We start from the raw sequence: 18,901 nt of genomic DNA, 5'->3' as shown, positions 1-18,901 counted from the left end.
CTTCCCATGGAGCTGATACATATTGTCATTGGGTAGAAATTCTCATTGAAGTCAAACTTTTAAACAAAAGAAGAAATTTTCAATTTTCATATCTAGTCTATTTATGAACAGGCGCAGTAAATTGTATAGAGATCTCAGATATTTGTAGCAAAAAATATCAATTAAAAAAAGTCAAACAAATGTGACCTAATTATTCTGTAAGTGAATATTAGCATGGATTGATAAATCGTAGCAAATTGTACTGTGGTACATTTGTATTCACAAACTTTAGAAATCCATTTTTTCAGGATATAAACCATAAAAAGAAATGGAATATTGATGTCATATCTATGTCTGAAGCTGTTGGATTCATAGAAAATTATTCAAAAGTAAAAAAAAAAAAAAAAAAAATGAAATAAATCCCATTTCCCTTTGCTTTATTGTTTATCAGGATTTCCATTCAAACATTATTTATTTATAAAAGAAATTATATGTTAGCCATGACAGTCAAACTAAGATTGCTTATATCGTGTCAGTTTTATACTTTCATTTTCTTTCTTTGTTTTTGATGGAAAAAGTTAAATTTGAACACTGTTAGTGTAGTCTTGTTAAAGTTTACAAGAAATGCTGTTTGTGGATGATAAAAGGATATGTTTGTTGTGACTTTACTACAATAGTGACCCTTCCTTTAGATTACAGCTTACTGTATACTATGTAGTTGTTCTGATGGGAAGCATGACCATTACAGTTACTGTGGAAACTTGTTTGTGCAGAACCTGTTACTGTGCAAATACCGGTAATGTGAATCTGAATTTTTATCAAAATCAATTTTGCATGAAAGGGTACTCATGCCAGCATAAACTGCATTAGTTTTGAAAAATATCCATAAATGAAAAATTGCTCAATACTCAAACAAACTTTGAAGGAAGTTGGATGATGACATTGTAAAGAACAAATTATAGCAAATAGTTCATCATTTTAAAATGCAAATAAAAAGCCTTACAGCATTAGATTTCTTATGTTAAAAATGCTAAAGCTATTTTCAAGAATATCAAAAGTTCTGAAAGTCCACCTGTTTCTGGATTGACAAGGTTCCACAGTGTTCTGTATATAAAATTTACTGACGTTATTTCTGTGGGTTCATTTTCAAGTATATCTGGTCAACACACTGGTTTAATTAAATCACAAAATATTGCTTACATTTGTAATTCACATGATTCATTTTTATGTCACCACATACCCAGGATATGATGATAATTTTAAAAAATAATTTATTATGTTGCTTTATTTAAATATGGAAGGTTACACAGATCATTAACAAGAAAATAGCTACAATAAATATGTACACATATTAACATAAAAATTATATTCATTACATGGAGTCCAATCTCTTATGAACATTTTATATCAGTTTTTTCTGAGGCATTGAGAATGCTTTGAGCTTCAACCAAATGTCTGCTTCCTTCTGGTATTTAGATTTGTCCTTAGATAAATTTCTGCTAAAAGCAATATATCAGTTACCATTCCTTCCTCTGAATTATAGTAGGAGGTATTATGTAATCTGTTTATTTGACATAAACAGTCTTATTACTGGTCTGGAGGAGTAATAGTGAAGTAATATTACCAGTGAGTGTTAAATATGTCTTCTATATTTAGATATATTTATATATTGATTATGTTTTTATTTATTATTATATATTTAAATGACAAATTCTGAATTGCTGGTTAATATGGTGTTCGTGAATGGATTGTTGAAACTCAAAGCTGGGAAGCATCATTTAGTAAACATGCAAACAGATTTTGATATGTTTTATTTTTGGGCATTGTTTTAAAAAAGAGATTTGTTGAATCAGAACACTGGGCCAAGGTTATCCAAAAATTCAGAAGCAGCAGAAGCTCTTGTTGATAAAATTGTGTGTGCCTGGTAATATTCTAAATTATATGTTAGTACTCTTCATGTTTGGATACAAAACCCTTCACATATCTGTGGCAATGTTTCATCAGTGGGATGAAAGAAAATTAATTTGGAGTACCAGGTAGTTTTGTTCTATCTTTGGCTAGTTGGTACATATGTATATTACCAGCATGCAATTCTCCTGTAGAAGATTATAAAAGATACCAGTATAGTAAGCATGCCTGTTATTGTGTATCAGTCTTTACATTATCCAGTTTTAATTCTATTTTTTTTTTGCAACAAAGAGGTTTGATGTTCTGTTCACTTACTCTTATCTTAAAGAATCTGTGATTAAGAACACTATTTGTTAAATTTGTCCGATTCTTAGAAAAATTATAGAATTATAGCTTATTGATTTATAAACATTCATACACACCCTGACATATATGTCATACCTGTACACATAGACACAATTCCCTCCTCCATTCCTCTTTTTCCCCTCCATCATTCCATGCTATTGTTCAACATACTGAAAACTAAATGTTATACATCACCAGTATCAATCTAATTCTCACCAAGAAAGAATTGAAAATGAGGGCATGAAATTATGTAATTGATACCAGTAATAGAATGATATATTTTTGTAGGTTATCTGTTGAAGATTTTGATAATTTTAGCTGTTAACGTATTTTTTTGAATTGATCATTAATACTAAATTGTGTTGGGGATTTTTTTCTGTTCAAAAGGATGATCAGAAGCAAAGAAGGGTAAGCTGTGATGTCTAATAAAGACAACCTGGTTCAGAGTTGTGTTGATTCGTTAAACTGGTTCCTGAGTTCTTGTCCAAAGATTTGTTGCTGTGGTGTTTTGTGGAAAGACTACTTGCAGAACAGTCTGGCCCTTTTCCCATTGTAAATCCAGTATTTCAGCATGAAGGAGCGAATGAAAAGCTTTCAAAAAATCTAGTTTGAAATGACAACATGGATATTTGTGATAATTGCATTGAAAATATTTTTTTTGCAGTGCTAAGTATTTTTTATTTTTATGGTTATAATTCCAGTATGAAATAATCTACAATTGGTAATTTCATATGGTTATAGACATAATTAATATTGATGATATAAAATATATATTCAGTATTCAAAATTTTCATCATGAAGTTGTCACAGAAAATGATACTATGGTTAAGATAAGATTTTGCTGATGTGCCTTTGCAGTTGCCTTTTGTTTTTCCACATGCCCCAAACCTTGTTACAGTTTTTTATTGTGACCAGTTTCTCTCAGGTCCCGCTGCATGCTTGTTCTCTATGAAGAATATTGGTTTAGCATTGTTCTTTTCAAGAAAAATAAAAAAATAAAGCTTTAAGTAATACACCAGATGAAAATATGATGGCTAACTCTATGGTCAGAGCAAGGGTAATAGGAGCCAGCAGTAACAAGTACTATGCTATGGTATGTCGGGAGATAAGTTTAACAGTGGATGATCTGGTGCTGCAAATCTGGTTCTGCAGGCATATTATATACACAAAGCTTCCTCCCTGCTTCATTACAGTCTTCCTGACCGATTCTTTAATTTTGTGATGAACCATATTTATATGCGTTGATTTCTTTCGAGAAAATACACGGAAGAGTCTTATAAGTCAGTGCTTGTACTCCGACCTTTAGGCCTTCAAAAATGTCATAATCTCAATATTTTTTAACTCTTTAGATGTTTCCATGATTTGTAATTATGCTTGTATTTTGGAAGATTTATTGCCCTTTGATTATTTCCCGGTGTTTCATTCTTGTTCTGAGATCCACTCAATAATGACAGGAAATTTTGTTTTCTCGAAGCAATTTGATTTAATTTTTGATACATTGTAATCTTTTGAGACTTTTTCTAATGTTTTGCCCAGTGGTACAAACTACATGTTGAGAATTTCAATCATTCTTTCTATCCAAGCATTTTCCCTCTTGATAAAGAAAAACTAGATATTCTATATTCAATACAGGGTTTTCCATAATTTTGTTAGTAGTAGGCTGTGTAGTGAAAGTAGGAGGTTAGCCTGCCGTGTACGTGTAGTCGTGTACGGAACATTATTACGGAACTGGATTGGTGTAGGCAGCCAAATGATCAAAGTAGCCGGTCAAATTGGCCGGCGATCAACTCTTATGGAAAACCCTGCAATAATAAAAAAAAATTATTAACAAGAAGAGATATGCATACATCTGAAAACCTTCTTTGAAAAGTCACCCGAGGTTTCCCCATCAGATACCACAAAAACACTGCCAAAGGTTGAAGTTTAAATTTATACAATGTGTGTAACAACATCCTGATAATGAAAAAAAAAACCCCAAAAACATTAGCTTTGATTTATAGGAAAACTTGAATGTCAAAAGCCAACACCTGTCTATTTTGAATGGGGTTTACACAGATATAAATTAATTGTATCATTTAATAAAATATTTTTTATTATAATCTATATATATGTATGGTGAGGGAACACTTCAATAAAAACATGTTACTAATGCTGAAGGGACACAGAAATATTAATCACGAAACAATTGTATTGCATGGTACTTATTTCTTTACAATAATCACGGTGTAAATACAGTAAAAATGAGAATGTTCTTGTCAAAACAAGTCATTATCCAGTGTTTTAAAAACCATAATTTTTTTTAATCATTTCATAAAGTTTGTAAAATGAGGGTAAATTTTTGTTCCGGTCCATATATTGTAACTTTTTGATCATAAATGAAGAAAAAATGAAACTGAATAATATGATTTTGTCATTTTAAAGTCTTTTCTTACAAATGATATTTTCCTACTTTTCCTATTACAGGTGAAATCATTGTCCTGGACAGATGTTCAGAGCTGGACAGGCCGGGGTGGTTCACTGCTGGGTACTAAGAAGTGAGATTTTTTTTCTATTACGGTTACATGTTGCTGTGCCATTGACATTTTTTGAGATATATGATGAAAACTCCGAACAGATATGAGGATCAAATGCATTAAAGTGGTCAGTGCATGGTCTAAAGGTTCCAATGAATTGTACTGTAAAACCCTACAATGTCATAGGAATCAAATATAGTGGCTTTTTCAAAACAAGATCCTACATGTATCTTGTTTACACTTAATTTCATCAATTAAATATTCACTAAACCCAGAAGTATGAAGAAATATTAATTCGTGAATTAAAAGTTCATGTGAAATCAGTGGAAATTAAAACCACACAAAATTAATTATTCTATCGTGTAATGTAAAAAAAAAGGCAGAAATATTTTAAAGTTTGTTATAAGTTCCTGTATATTGTAAGACCGATGTGGCCATTCAGTATGAGTTTTGACTGACATTTTTCTTCCACATTCTTCATGAAAGCTATGAAAGTACATGCATCATATCACCTCACTTGAAATGATTTTATTTTTATCAGTGTCTTGTAGATATGGTATTCCTTTTACACCCCTTAAACTAAGTTCTTGGATTGACACCAGACTAAAATTGAATGGGTTTATTACTGAGTGTATAAATAAAGTTGCTTTTCCACTACAGGATTGTAGCTAGCAAGTATGGGATGGATAAGATAGCAGCCAAACTGAAGGAATATGACATCAGTGGACTGCTGATTGTCGGCGGCTTTGAGGTAGGTTATTAATCAGGGCTCTCACACCCCATTTTGGGATTGGGGCCCAGGGCCCTTAGAATTGGGAAAAATAATGGTGTTTTCCTTAGAATTGGGAAAATGTCGGGTCTAAATTGGGAAAAAAAGATACTATTTTGCATTGGGAATGGGGCCGAATATTGGCACCAAATCTGGCAGATCGAGAGCCCTGTTAATTCAACTATGTACATTGAACCATTTGGCTCTACAGATGTATTGGCTAAACCATTATAAGCAGTTTGTAAACCAACTTTCTTTTGTATGTAATTATTTCTGCAATTTATCCTCTGATACATATTTGCAAAAGCTAATTTGCATGAATTAGCACAAGGATGATAAACAATGATTACAGTACTGCAGTAAACATACCCGACAGTTTCATTGGATTCATGGTAATGAATTACCACATGTATTTGTTGCCTTTCACACACTACTCCTGTGACAAGTTTCCTAGTTGAGATAAATAATTTGATCCTAACTTGATAATTACATGGAAAATGATAACCATCAATACAATGTTTTGGGTGACTTTATTTCGACCCAAAATATCCTTCCTTCAAGCAATGAAGGTCGATGACTTCTAACCTTCTGCTCCTTTTTCAGGCTTACCACAGTGCTCTACAGATGGCCGAGGCTCGTGACAAGTTTGATGCGTATTGTATACCTATTGTAGTAATCCCCTGTACGATCAGTAACAATGTCCCAGGGACAGACTTCAGTCTTGGTGCAGACACAGCTTTAAATGAAATTGCTGATGTAAGTTAGCTTTGTCTCATTTAAAAAGATTTCTTTGTTTGTCCTGTGGTGTTTTCAAAAGCCATCAGAGAGGTCAGGCTGTATGTCTTATAAATGGAACCCTTGTTTTAATCTTTTCCAGATATGTGATAGAATTAAGCAGTCCGCCACTGGAACGAAGAGACGTCTGTTCGTCGTTGAAACTATGGGTGGCTACTGTGGTTACCTAGCAACCATGAGTGGCATGGCTGGAGGTGCCGATGCTGCATACATTTATGAGGAAAAATTTAATATAACAGACCTAAGGGTAAGTCTGTAGGGGCTCCATTACTGTCTAGTAAAGTGAAGCTCCACAAATGGACAGATCTGAGGGTATATCTAGAGGGGCTCCACACCACAGACCTGATGGTAAATCTAGAGGGGCTCCACACCACAGATCTGAGGGTAGGTCAAGGGGAACTCCACCAAGGCAGATCTGGTGGTAAATCTAGAGGGGTTCCACACCACAGATCTGAGGGTAGATCTAACAGATCGAATAGTAAGTCTAGAGAGGCTCTCAACATCACAGATCTAAGGTTAGGTCAAGGGAAGCAGTACTATGACAGACCTGATGGTAAATCTAGATGGGTTCCACACCACAGATCTGAGGCTAGATCTAACAGATTGATTAGTAAGTCTAGAGAGGCTCTCAACATCACAGATCTAAGGTCAGGGAAACAGTTAGGATGGTAAATCTAGATGGGTTCCACACCACAGATCTGAGGGTAGGTCAAGAGTATCCTCACCATGACAGATCTGATAGAGAGTATAGAAGGACTTCACATCTTAATTCTTAGGGTAGAGGACATGTAGTTTTCAATTGGTTACTAGACAGGAAATGTATAATCCATGATTAACATTATTAAATGTTTAAATATATACAAAGAATAGAATCTGATGCAAAACAAAATATTTACTGAATAATTTAAGTAATAGTAAAGAATATCATTTTCCACGGTACAATTTCAGAGTGTGATTTATCTTTTGTTGCAGAATGATGTAAACCATTTGAAGGATAAGATAATCAATGCTGGTGTTCAACGAGGTCTCGTTCTAAGGTAATTTAAACAAAAACACCAATGTTGTTTGGATGAAGCCAGTCAACAGTATAGAAACAACCCGCTCAAATCAAACTCCTTCAGAAACACTTTTCTCTCACTCTACCACAGATTTGGCCAGATTTAAGTCCATGTTGTACCCATTATTTTTTGTACAGTTTTGATCAGTGTACTAAGCTACACATGAAGTGAGGATGGTATGATCCTGATATCAGCCTTTCACATCTTACCTTAGGGCTATTCCATTAAAACATCTATCCCACCTCAAGGTCCCAGGTTTTATTTAGGGCTATACCAGTAAAACCTCTGCCCCACCTCAAGGTCCCAGGTTTTGTTTAGGGCTATACCAGTAAAACATCTATCCCACCTCTAGGTCCCAGGTTTTGTTTAGGGCTATTCCAGTAAAACTTCTATATCCCCACAGGACTACGGGTTTTGTTTAAGACTATTCCAGTAAAACATCTATATCAACACAGGACTACGGGTTTTGTTTAGGGCTATTCCAGTAAAACATCTATCCCACCTCTAGGTCCCAGGTTTTGTTTAGGGCTATACCAGTAAAACCTCTGCCCCACCTCAAGGTCCCAGGTTTTGTTTAGGGCTATTCCAGTAAAACATCTATCCCACCTCAAGGTCCCAGGTTTTGTTTAGGGCTATTCCAGTAAAACATCTATCCCACCTCTAGGTCCCAGGTTTTGTTTAGGACTATACCAGTAAAACCTCTGCCCCACCTCAAGGTCCCAGGTTTTGTTTAGGGCTATACCAGTAAAACCTCTGCCCCACCTCAAGGTCTCAGGTTTTGTTTAGGGCTATACCAGTAAAACCTCTGCCCCACCTCAAGGTCCCAGGTTTTATTTAGGGCTATTCCAGTAAAACATCTATCCCACCTCAAGGTCCAAGGTTTTGTTTAGGGCTATTCCAGTAAAACATCTATCCCACCTCAAGGTCCAAGGTTTTGTTTAGGGTTATTCCAGTAAAACATCTATCCCACCTCAAGGTCCCAGGTTTTGTTTAGGGCTATTCCAGTAAAACATCTATCCCACCTCTAGGTCCCAGGTTTTGTTTAGGGCTATACCAGTAAAACCTCTGCCCCACCTCAAGGTCCCAGGTTTTGTTTAGGGCTATTCCAGTAAAACATCTATCCCACCTCAAGGTCCCAGGTTTTGTTTAGGGCTATTCCAGTAAAACCTCTGCCCCACCTCAAGGTCCCAGGTTTTATTTAGGGCTATACCAGTAAAACCTCTGCCCCACCTCAAGGTCCCAGGTTTTGTTTAGGGCTATACCAGTAAAACCTCTGCCCCACCTCAAGGTCCCAGGTTTTGTTTAGGGCTATTCCAGTAAAACATCTATCCCACCTCAAGGTCCCAGGTTTTGTTTAGGGCTATTCCAGTAAAACATCTATCCCACCTCTAGGTCCCAGGTTTTGTTTAGGGCTATACCAGTAAAACCTCTGCCCCACCTCAAGGTCCCAGGTTTTGTTTAGGGCTATACCAGTAAAACCTCTGCCCCACCTCAAGGTCCCAGGTTTTGTTTAGGGCTATTCCAGTAAAACCTCTGCCCCACCTCAAGGTCCCAGGTTTTATTTAGGGCTATACCAGTAAAACCTCTGCCCCACCTCAAGGTCTCAGGTTTTGTTTAGGGCTATACCAGTAAAACATCTATCCCACCTCAAGGTCCAAGGTTTTGTTTAGGGCTATTCCAGTAAAACATCTATCCCACCTCAAGGTCCAAGGTTTTGCTTAGGGCTATTCCAGTAAAACATCTATCCCACCTCCAGGTTTTGCTTAGGGCTATTCCAGTAAAACATCCATTCCACCTCAAGGTCAAAGGTTTTGTTTAGGGTTATTCCAGTAAAACATCTATCCCACACAAAGACCATTAAAACATCAATCCCACCTCTTGGTCCAAGGTTTTGCTTAGGGCTATTCTATTAAAGCATCCATTCCACCCTAGAACTCCAGGTCCAGCCTTAGAATTGATTAGTAGTAAATTAGTAATAGGCGGAAACAGACCATGGTTGGAAAGACCTAAGGAGTCTTTGGGTAAAGTAGATGTTTTTAAAGTGATTATTCCTGATTTTGTTGAAATAAGACACTGCTTATCAATGTATAAATTCAATGAGATCTCTCATCCTGACTTTATTTTGTCTTCATTTTATTTTTTTTAGGAATGAAAACGCTAATGCCAACTATTCGACAGACTTTGTATATAATTTGTTCTCTGAGGAGGGTAAGGGCACCTTTACCTGTCGTAAGAATGTGTTAGGTCACATGCAGCAGGGTGGAGTACCTACACCGTTTGACAGGAACTACGGAACAAAGATGGCTAGCAAAGCTCTTGACTACATCATCGGAAAAATAGAAGAAAATACTAAAGAAGATGGTATGTAATTATAAACAATACTAGATACTAGGTTGTACATTTACTTGCAAATAAAGGCGGTTTTATTGAAATATGGCATAATCCCTGTATTGTACTGAAATACTTAATATCTAAATCGGAATTGTGTTTTGAAGACTCAACTTTTTCCCATTTGGAGACTTCTTGATTTAGCATGACAAATTCCAGCTTAATATGTTGGTGCTACATTAGTTATTCTTTTAGCTGTTTTGACCATAAAAGTTCCTCTTCAACTGAATGAAGAAGAGGAAAATTGTTTAATATTGTGTAAGTGTTTGGAGCTATCTTCATAAACCTTCATTTCATCACAATCAGATATAGACACTTGACTGGGGTTGGAGCTTACGAAATCAATTGTGAGCAGAAAATGATAACAGATATTTTATGTCAGATAGTATTATTATAAAACAGATACTTCATGTCAGATAGTATCATTTATAATAAATGTATTTGTTTTAACTTGCTTACTTGATATAAGGAATATTCAGTTAGTGGAAATATATTATGGTCAGCAGGATATAATATCTGAGGTTCCGTGGCATTCACAAAATTCTCTGGTCCAGATTTCGGTATAAAATAGTGTCATACTTCACATAGAATACTGTGTGAATGATGTGGTGAACATGTCTGTAAAAGCTTGACTTGGAGCCATGATTTGTATTATAATGACTGATTAGATATTTTGTGGAAAGAAAAATTTTGATTTGACTTTAAGAGCAGAGGCAAAAATTAAAGTTCTATCTTGTATCCCATTACCTGTCCATGTAATTATTCATCTGAATTGGAAATACTTTGGAAATTTTATTTATTTTTTCCTCACTGCCTTTTGATACATATTGTTTGTTAATAGTTTCATTTCCCATAATAGTAGGAGAGAAGTATCTTTAAAACTGATTTCTTACTTTGTTGTGTTACAGGGACAATGTTGAGCAATAGTCCAGACTCTGCGGTGTTGCTTGGCATGACTAAGCGCCATCTAACATTTACACCTGTTCAGGAACTGCGGGCAGAAACTAACTTTGAGTGCGTGAAATCAAATTCTTAATCATAAAAATCTTTTACACCAATATATTGAATTCTAGAATTTTGTCATTTAATGTCTTTACAAAATTGCTCACAGGTCAGGTCAGACAGGGTGTTGAATACTGGGGTCAGATTGGCTAAGGTATAGCATACATGAATATCAGATAAGACAAGATATTGAATGCTCTAGGGTAGGGGTTTGAATACTCATAAGTCAGATAAGACAGGATGTTGAATACTTTTGTGTGACAGTGTGTTCAATACTGTGGGTTCAGTTATACAGTATGCTGAATACTCCAGGGTCAGATAAAACAGAATGATGGATACTCTGGTGTCAGATAAAAAGACAGTATAGAATACTCTGGGTTTAGATAAAACAGAATGTTGGATACTGGGGTATCAGCTTAGACGGAGTAGTGAATACTTAAAGTTTGGGTAAGACAGTGTGTTGAATACTTTGGGGTCAGAACAGGCAGCCACCTTGGATTGGGACACTTTTAGTCGTTAATTTTCAAATTTGACATACAGGTTCCCTATGGTCGGTAGTTTTTAAAAAATTTATTTTGGAGGGATGGAACTGATAAAGAAACCAATATTATACAATGATGGGCACTTGCTTTTTTTTCAATTGTTTTGCCTTTTATATTCTAGACAAAGACTTCCAAAGAACCAATGGTGGCTGAAACTACGTCCATTGCTTAGGATTCTCGCCAAACATCGTGAGGTGGCTTATGTAACAGAAGGCGTGGCCTGTGGTGTGGATGAGGTGGAAGACGAGGACAACGCATAAACAAAACATGAAATTATCCTTCTCGGTGGATTTGTGATACACGTTATCATGGAAAAACTGAAAATATACGAAAGACAAAATCACAAAAAAAATCAATATTGAGTTCCTTGATTGAATATTTCTGGGAGAACATCAGAAAAAAAATCAATATTGAGTTCCTTGATTGAATATTTCTGGGAGAACATCAGAAAAAAATTGAGAATAGATAAACAAAGGAAAGTGGTGAGAGAGCTTGAAGTTTTGATGATATGTCATGTGACCTATTGGTCCTAACCAAAGATCTGAATTGCTGCTTTATAAGGTGCATGTCCCTGTTCAGTATTTACAAAACCATTTGTCTCTAACATATAACTAAATATTGTTGTATGATTTTGATGACTTTGCCGAGTTTCTAGCATTTTTTTTTTTTTCAAATGTCAAAAAACATTAATGCTTTTTATATCATAAAATAGATGTGGATGACAGGAATTGTGTAATCATATATATATATTTGGTCACTGTTTTTGCTTATTGTCATGATTTTTTCATGAAAAAAAATTGAAATTAATTTGTGTTCGAAATTTCAGTCAGAAAAACCACCAAAATAATCACCTTTAAACACAGTTTTTGAACCAGATTTTTCTTTGGATATAAAAATACAGTGAGCCTATTAATTTATTAAGTGCTGTATGTTGTATAGTGAAGATGAAAACGAGTCGACGATAGTACTGTTTATCTCTGAATGACGTGTATAAATGATTGTGTAGTAAGTGTTATAATACAGAGACTGTAAATGATAACAACATAGGGAACTATATAATATTCTAATTAAGTTCACAGAATGAAATTTCTTCAATATCTGAAACAAATCTGAGAATATTTCATTTCAAGACAACATACACCAGGAATAGTGTTTATTTTTGAAACAAATTGTATTAATAAGGGCATTTTATACAAGATGACAGTAATATTTGATAATCCAGCGCTTTTTAAAGTTTTTAACGAAGATTGATAAATTTATTGCTTGCAATAACAGAGATATGCAAGCTTAATTGGTGGGCATGTGATATAGTGTTAATTGCTGTTTGTTCAATGTGATCTAGAAATGCAATACAAATTCTGCATAATGTAGCTTATGTTATTGTAATGTTGATATGATTACAATAATGAACAAGGATTTGAAATCCATGGAATTCAAATTGTTGAAATATGTAAATTTTGATTACAGTATTTTCTTAGGTAGATAAATTTTTGTTAGAATATGTTATACTTTAACATAATTTTCATCTCTAGAAATTTTATTGATATAAATTAAGTTGTTATTGGTAATTTTTATACATAGCTACACTTAAAAAAATACAAGCGTTGATCCACCTTATATATTGTGAGACGGTGATAATGAAAAACTACTTTTCCACTTCTTGTTGCTCAGAGGGAAACTTTTTAATTGCAGTGTGAATGTAGATTGTGTCTAGTTCTATCCAATGACTATATCTTATGAGAGTTCCTGTTGCCATCTTGTATAGTCCTTAGATGTGTTTTGTTTAAGAGAAATTAAAACTGTGATACAGCTATGTGTATATAAAGATTGGAACATATTTTGATAAGTCAGTCATGATCCTTATAACTGAAACAAATTTGAAATAATATGTAAAACATACAACTTCGAATTCCTATAAATCTGTGTTGGATCTTGCAGAGACCTTGAATATGACTTACTTAAGATTGAATTTCTGAAATATCTGAAGAAATTGAAGATAGTCTTGACATAAATAGCTGATTGTTTTCAATGACAAGACAATGTGTTGAATTCTTTGTTCATTCAAATATTTTAGGGATCCAGACTGGAAAATTAGGGAGAAATGAAAAAAAAAATCCTATAAATGTCTTTTATTCTTGTTACTGTAGAAGGCATTTTTCTTCCTGATTATTCTTTTTTCTTTTTTTTTTTTTTTTTGTTGTAGTATGTCTAAAATCCTAATGGTGCTTTATTTTAATGTTTAATTTGATGTTTAAGTTCTACTCTTTGCTCTCACGCTTTGCTTTTGTGTTGTGACTTTGTTTTGACAAACAGTGTTTGTGTACATGTTTTTATTGTTTTGTTGACATTGAACATTAATTGAATTATTTGTCTCTCCTTACATCACTGTGCTACAGCATTCTGTGTTTACGTCTAATTACATGAACACAAAAACACATTGTGTTTTAAAATCTGACTGACTCTTGCATATACACAGAAACTGTTAAATTCTTTCGAATGATCTTAACGGTCACAAATTTACTTCTACACACTTCTCCAATAATTACACTACAGACTCCTGGCTGACAAAATAACATGTGAATATGATGGGATTGAGATGCATATATGTATATATTTTTTCAATTACTTCTAAAATTTTAATCACTCTTACAAAAATTTTTGAAATTTCACATTTTTGATAGATTATTTTGCTTGTGCAGTAGATTTTTCAATGAAATTTTGATTTTAATTTCACATCTGTAATGAATAATACCTGATCACATAGATATTTCTACAGTAAAAAAGATAAATTTACTGGCTTACCGGATTTATTTACCTGACTCATGGGTTGGTGGAGAACTTAACATCTGTTACATATACTGTATATTGATAGCAGACTGAATATGTTCCTGTGGTCATGTGATATGTATGTTTGGATTTCCAGGAATATGATATATACTGCAGTTGTTTATTGTTTGTATATATTTATTGTAAGTGTGGATATATATAAGTACATATATTCTGACTGAATAAGGTTGTCTCTGACTTTTTGTACAGTAAGTTTGTCTTTCACTCTTTTTTCTGTTTGGTGACTTGATATTGTACTTTGTGTGGTTCAATATTGGACATATATATAGCATTATCTGTTAAATATGTTTTAATATCAGATGAATATAATTAAACCTGCAGTACACTATAACCACAGGCAGACTGGGAAGTACATGCCTGATAATAGCTGTAGTTAAGATAATTCTGACCTGTTTGCCAGACTGCTTTCATATAGAGACACAATTTCTCAGTCAGTACTGCATTGGTCTTTGCATCCTCAGCTGAAGATTTTTTGTGGTTGAATTCCTTCGCAGGACAGTTTGTGTTCTCAGTATGCAGAGATTAGGAATGGCCAGAGCTATCTTAGTTGTCTCCTTGAGCGAGATGCTTTACCCCCGTGAATTTAGATGGCAGGCCTCTTACATGATGTTCAGTGGAGTAACTACCAGCTACTGGTCGGCAATAAACTCTGTAAAAACATCCATTTCAAGGTCATATTTGTTGCAGCAACTTTGAACAGTCAATTGCCTTTATTTTCCTATTTTTTAACCATTTTATTGCACAGAGACCACCTTAGATAAAAGACCAGTTAAGTACGTCCCATATAGAATACTGATTAGACAAGCTTTGTAGGGTATAATCCCAAGAATTATAAAGAAAAGAATTCCTATATGTCATATGTCATTTCAATTTTGTTACAAGTAGATGATATATTGTATCTATATGAAGTATAGTTTGTTTTTCTAGTTTCTAAGTCTTGTGTGAATCTAGTTTTAAGATTATTTAAAAAAAATTTAATTATCAAAAATAGTTAGACTTTTAGGATTGTTTGAATGTGTACATTCCATCCCTTTGTACAGGTACATGCTGAAATAAAAACATTGTCCTGATTAAGTTGGTAAAAAGATATGCTTTATCAGTAATAGTCATCACAAACCAATTTTAAAATGTTATGGTGAGAAATCAAAGCAAAGTTCAGATGTTGGACATTCACTATATTTCTTCTTGGAATAACCCTCATAACTGTGTTCAGTTAAGTACTATTTTTTTAAATTGTTTATTGTGAGAGAAAAAGTGAGGGAATAGTTTGAATGGTGGAGGCTATAGCTTTATAATTTGTATCATTCTTGTCATTACCAGATATTGACTTATGTTTGTATTTCAGCATTGTATCTGAATTTTACAATTCCTTTTGTATAAACAACCCAACTTTACCTGTGTGTGGATTTTGTTCTAATTCAGTATACATTTAACACTACATGGATTTTTTTTGTATGGAAGAGCTTTAGTAACAAATGGAATTTTTTCACTTATTAAACCTGTTATTTATTTATTGATCTGTAGCACATCCTAGGACAGTGATGAAGGATAGTCTTGTGTTGTACATTTGTAAAACAGCATTATGTGTCTAGAACATTTTTTGTAAATAACTTGCCAAACTGTTCTGTGGAAGACACGAGCAGACATAAAAATACCTTCATATAGATATCAGGAGAGAAGTTTTTGGTGACATTCTTTGTTGAAAGGTACCCAACCATTCCAGCCACTGCAGTGTTAAAAGAAATTAACATATTATCTACCTATATGTGTTATTAGAGACAAGAAAAGCATTTTGGATTATAAAAAAATACTCAATGCTCTGGTTTTATATTTTAATTGATATATATTACTTTTAATGATAAAACAATACACCTTAGAATCTTTGAATTTTTTACAGACATTAATTGTGTTTATTTTCAACAGAGATATAAAGGACATGTTACTTCAATACTCTTCCACATCCAACAATATTTGTTTTTATCAAAATGGGTAAAATCCTGCCTGGAAAATGTATATTGTTGATATTTTTTAACTAAATGTGTAATATTGATGATTTCTTTTTTTCACTGCACTTTATAAATCCCTTCCTCCTTCTCTGACATTAAAATTGAGGAAGGGGATGGGTAACTAAATATTTAGACACCATTTCTGTAGAGTTACGTCCCTTTACATGCAGAACATGTTCTCTATAGTAAGGAGAGTATATGATTGTTATTTGAGTGTAAAGAAGGGTAGCTGTTTTTATAGTAATAGTCTTTAAAAATGTTTTTTATCACTGTTACTTTAAAATGTTGATTCTTGTTTACTGCTTTTGTGAATTAAGTATTAAGTATGCGTACTATAGTGTACATGTTTATATTGCAAATTTGTTCACATAAACTTCTTAATATTGTGTTGATTTTCAATATTATATTTAAGTAGTTGTACCCCATCGCTATTGACGAAAAAAAAACAAATAAAAAAACTAGAACGTGATTTTTTATTTGGTGTTATCTATCATCATAATACATTGGTCAATATTTGACAACTTCGCCAGTAATGAGGAATCTAAAACTGGGAAATGAATTTCTGATAAAACGATTCTATTTTAGCCCACCGTCATCAGTTGATGAGCTATTTAGATCCTGTACGTCAGTGGTCCGTCGTCCATCCGTCCGTCCGTCCATCCGTTAACAACTCTTACAGTGTATTATCTCGTTTTCTTCAGAAGTACTGCATGGATTTTTCAGAAATTTCATATAGCGGTTCCCTTTGGTCCCTATTTGTGCTCTTTCGATTTGTGGACTGATTTGAAAAATAAAATGGCCGACAGGGGACCATCTTGGATTTGACGGTTAAACATCATTATCAAGGTAAAAAGGCACAGGAAAAGAAATAACGATGGTGGGCACCAATACCTGTCTCTTTTTAGTTGAATATGATTCTATTCATTTTACGGACGAAAAAGAACAACCAAGACGAACCTTAGATCAAATGATCAAAAAGTGAAATAAAAATCTAGTGAGCCAACAAAATATCAGACATTTGTTTGTTTACGAAATTCGGAGTTTATCATCTTTCAATGTTAAATCGTATCGCCGCTGACCTGTAAGTGATGTCTATTTCTTGTGCTATCATTAATGTTTTGTCTGGAAGTCCAGGCAGTCGTCCCTCAGAGACTTCCATAGCATATTGATTCAGTGTTTATGAAATCCCAAAAATGTGCCATCTTTAAGCTCCTAAGTTATCCTGTTTGAAATCAAACTCAGAGATACAAACCCCATGCTGAGTTTTGGAGGGATGTTGAGGTCTATTGTTTCTTTTTCGAAATGAAGAAGAAGCCGAGTTGAAACAACCCAGTGAAAAATCTTGGAGGAAAAACACTGTCAAATATCTGAGAAGATGCAGAACTGACATAGTTCGATAACAGAAGTCATAAATAGGTCAATTTCGTCAATGTTCTCATCGTCAACTTTATTCTTCCAGTACTTCTCCAGGAAGGTGTGCAAATATTTCGTTTACAGTATGAACGTTTAAATACAAGTGTACGATATTCTGTTCGTGTCTTGCCCTACTTCCATCTAATTTGAGTTTGAGTTCATATTCTCATGATAAATGTTGTGAAAATTAATCAATTATTTGATTAATTAGTAAAATAATATTTATAGTTCATAATTGATGTAAAAAAAAACTTATTTCACAAGAAAAATACCTTCACGATAGTGGATCATTTACCACATTACTTACACGTGTCACGATGGCTAGAGAATTTTCTAGATCACTTACACATAGCGATTATAATTAATTGGTCAAGTTAATGACCCGCCCTGAATCCATTCTAGAATATTCTATAGCGAAAGAGGTCACACTTGTCACACAAAGATTTTAAGATAAATGTGATTGTCATAATTCGGTGCTAGTGAAAGGTAAATCAAAACTGTCTGATATTAACTGAAAATCCCAGATAAATATAGCGAGCGGCCAATTTCGAGTTTCCTTATATACACACCTGTGTTTACTTTATGCTGACTTTCTACAACTATGTTACGAAAATAGCTTACGGGTAAAGAGTAATTTTGTTTACATTCCATGACTGATAAAAAATGTGGCGCGGTAACATACCATAATTTACATTTTCATAATGTAAATATTCATATCAATTCATGTCCAATTATTGGCATATTGATGAAATAAAATGGACAAACAACTTGTCTTCGTTCAACTATCAGAACTACACCCAATATGCGTTGTATACTTTTACCCGATGCAACGTTCCAAAGAGTATAATGTTATGGGAAAGATGTCTCAGAGAGCCATGGTAGTACCTCCCTGGATCTGTTCCCGTTAAAGGTACCTGCAAACTCCGGTAATCACACCGTCGACCTGTTGTCAACCTGTAATAGTATATATCTGTACATTTTTTTTATTTGTCGTCACACCGACTTTGGGCATTATTGCGATAATATTGAAAGAAGGAAAAGGTATTTTATTTCCAATGGTCTCAGTATATTTTAATTGGGTTGTCCAATTAAGCTCCTAATCCTCATTTGTTATTAGACTAGGACATTATGAACTACGGTTCGGTCCCTGGTCACGTAGTTCGGTCCCTGGTCACGTAGTTCGGTCACTAGTCACGTATTTCGGTCTCTAGTCACGTAGTTCGGTCTCTAGTCACGTATTTCGGTCCCTAGTCACGTAGTTCGGTCCCTAGTCACGTATTTCGGTCCCTAGTCACGTATTTCGGTCCCTAGTCACGGTGGCGTGTTTCCAAGGAAG

General features: G+C 34.1%; 1 protein-coding gene across 3 annotated transcripts in view; it reads left to right on the top strand.

Moving 5' to 3' along the window:
* The window catches only part of LOC132546560 (ATP-dependent 6-phosphofructokinase-like), a 28,540-nt gene extending 11,919 nt beyond the window's left edge, over nt 1-16,621 (top strand). For all 3 annotated transcript variants that reach the window (XM_060210296.1, XM_060210289.1, XM_060210281.1), the window contains 9 exons: nt 2,620-2,640; nt 4,696-4,766; nt 5,406-5,496; nt 6,118-6,270; nt 6,392-6,556; nt 7,282-7,346; nt 9,514-9,728; nt 10,664-10,769; nt 11,421-16,621. In XM_060210296.1, the coding sequence (XP_060066279.1) occupies nt 2,620-2,640; nt 4,696-4,766; nt 5,406-5,496; nt 6,118-6,270; nt 6,392-6,556; nt 7,282-7,346; nt 9,514-9,728; nt 10,664-10,769; nt 11,421-11,559 (1,026 nt within the window). In that variant the 3' untranslated portion in view covers nt 11,560-16,621. The remainder of the gene's footprint in view (nt 1-2,619; nt 2,641-4,695; nt 4,767-5,405; nt 5,497-6,117; nt 6,271-6,391; nt 6,557-7,281; nt 7,347-9,513; nt 9,729-10,663; nt 10,770-11,420) is intronic.
* The last annotated feature ends 2,280 nt before the right edge of the window (nt 16,622-18,901 follow it).

This window comes from Ylistrum balloti, unplaced genomic scaffold (assembly GCF_031769215.1).
Source record: "Ylistrum balloti isolate Yb309-2 unplaced genomic scaffold, AGI_CSIRO_Ybal_v1 Utg369606, whole genome shotgun sequence".
NCBI classification, from domain to species: domain Eukaryota; kingdom Metazoa; phylum Mollusca; class Bivalvia; order Pectinida; family Pectinidae; genus Ylistrum; species Ylistrum balloti.
Note: the sequence above shows the minus strand (reverse complement) of the source record. Positions and strands in the feature narration are given on the sequence as shown.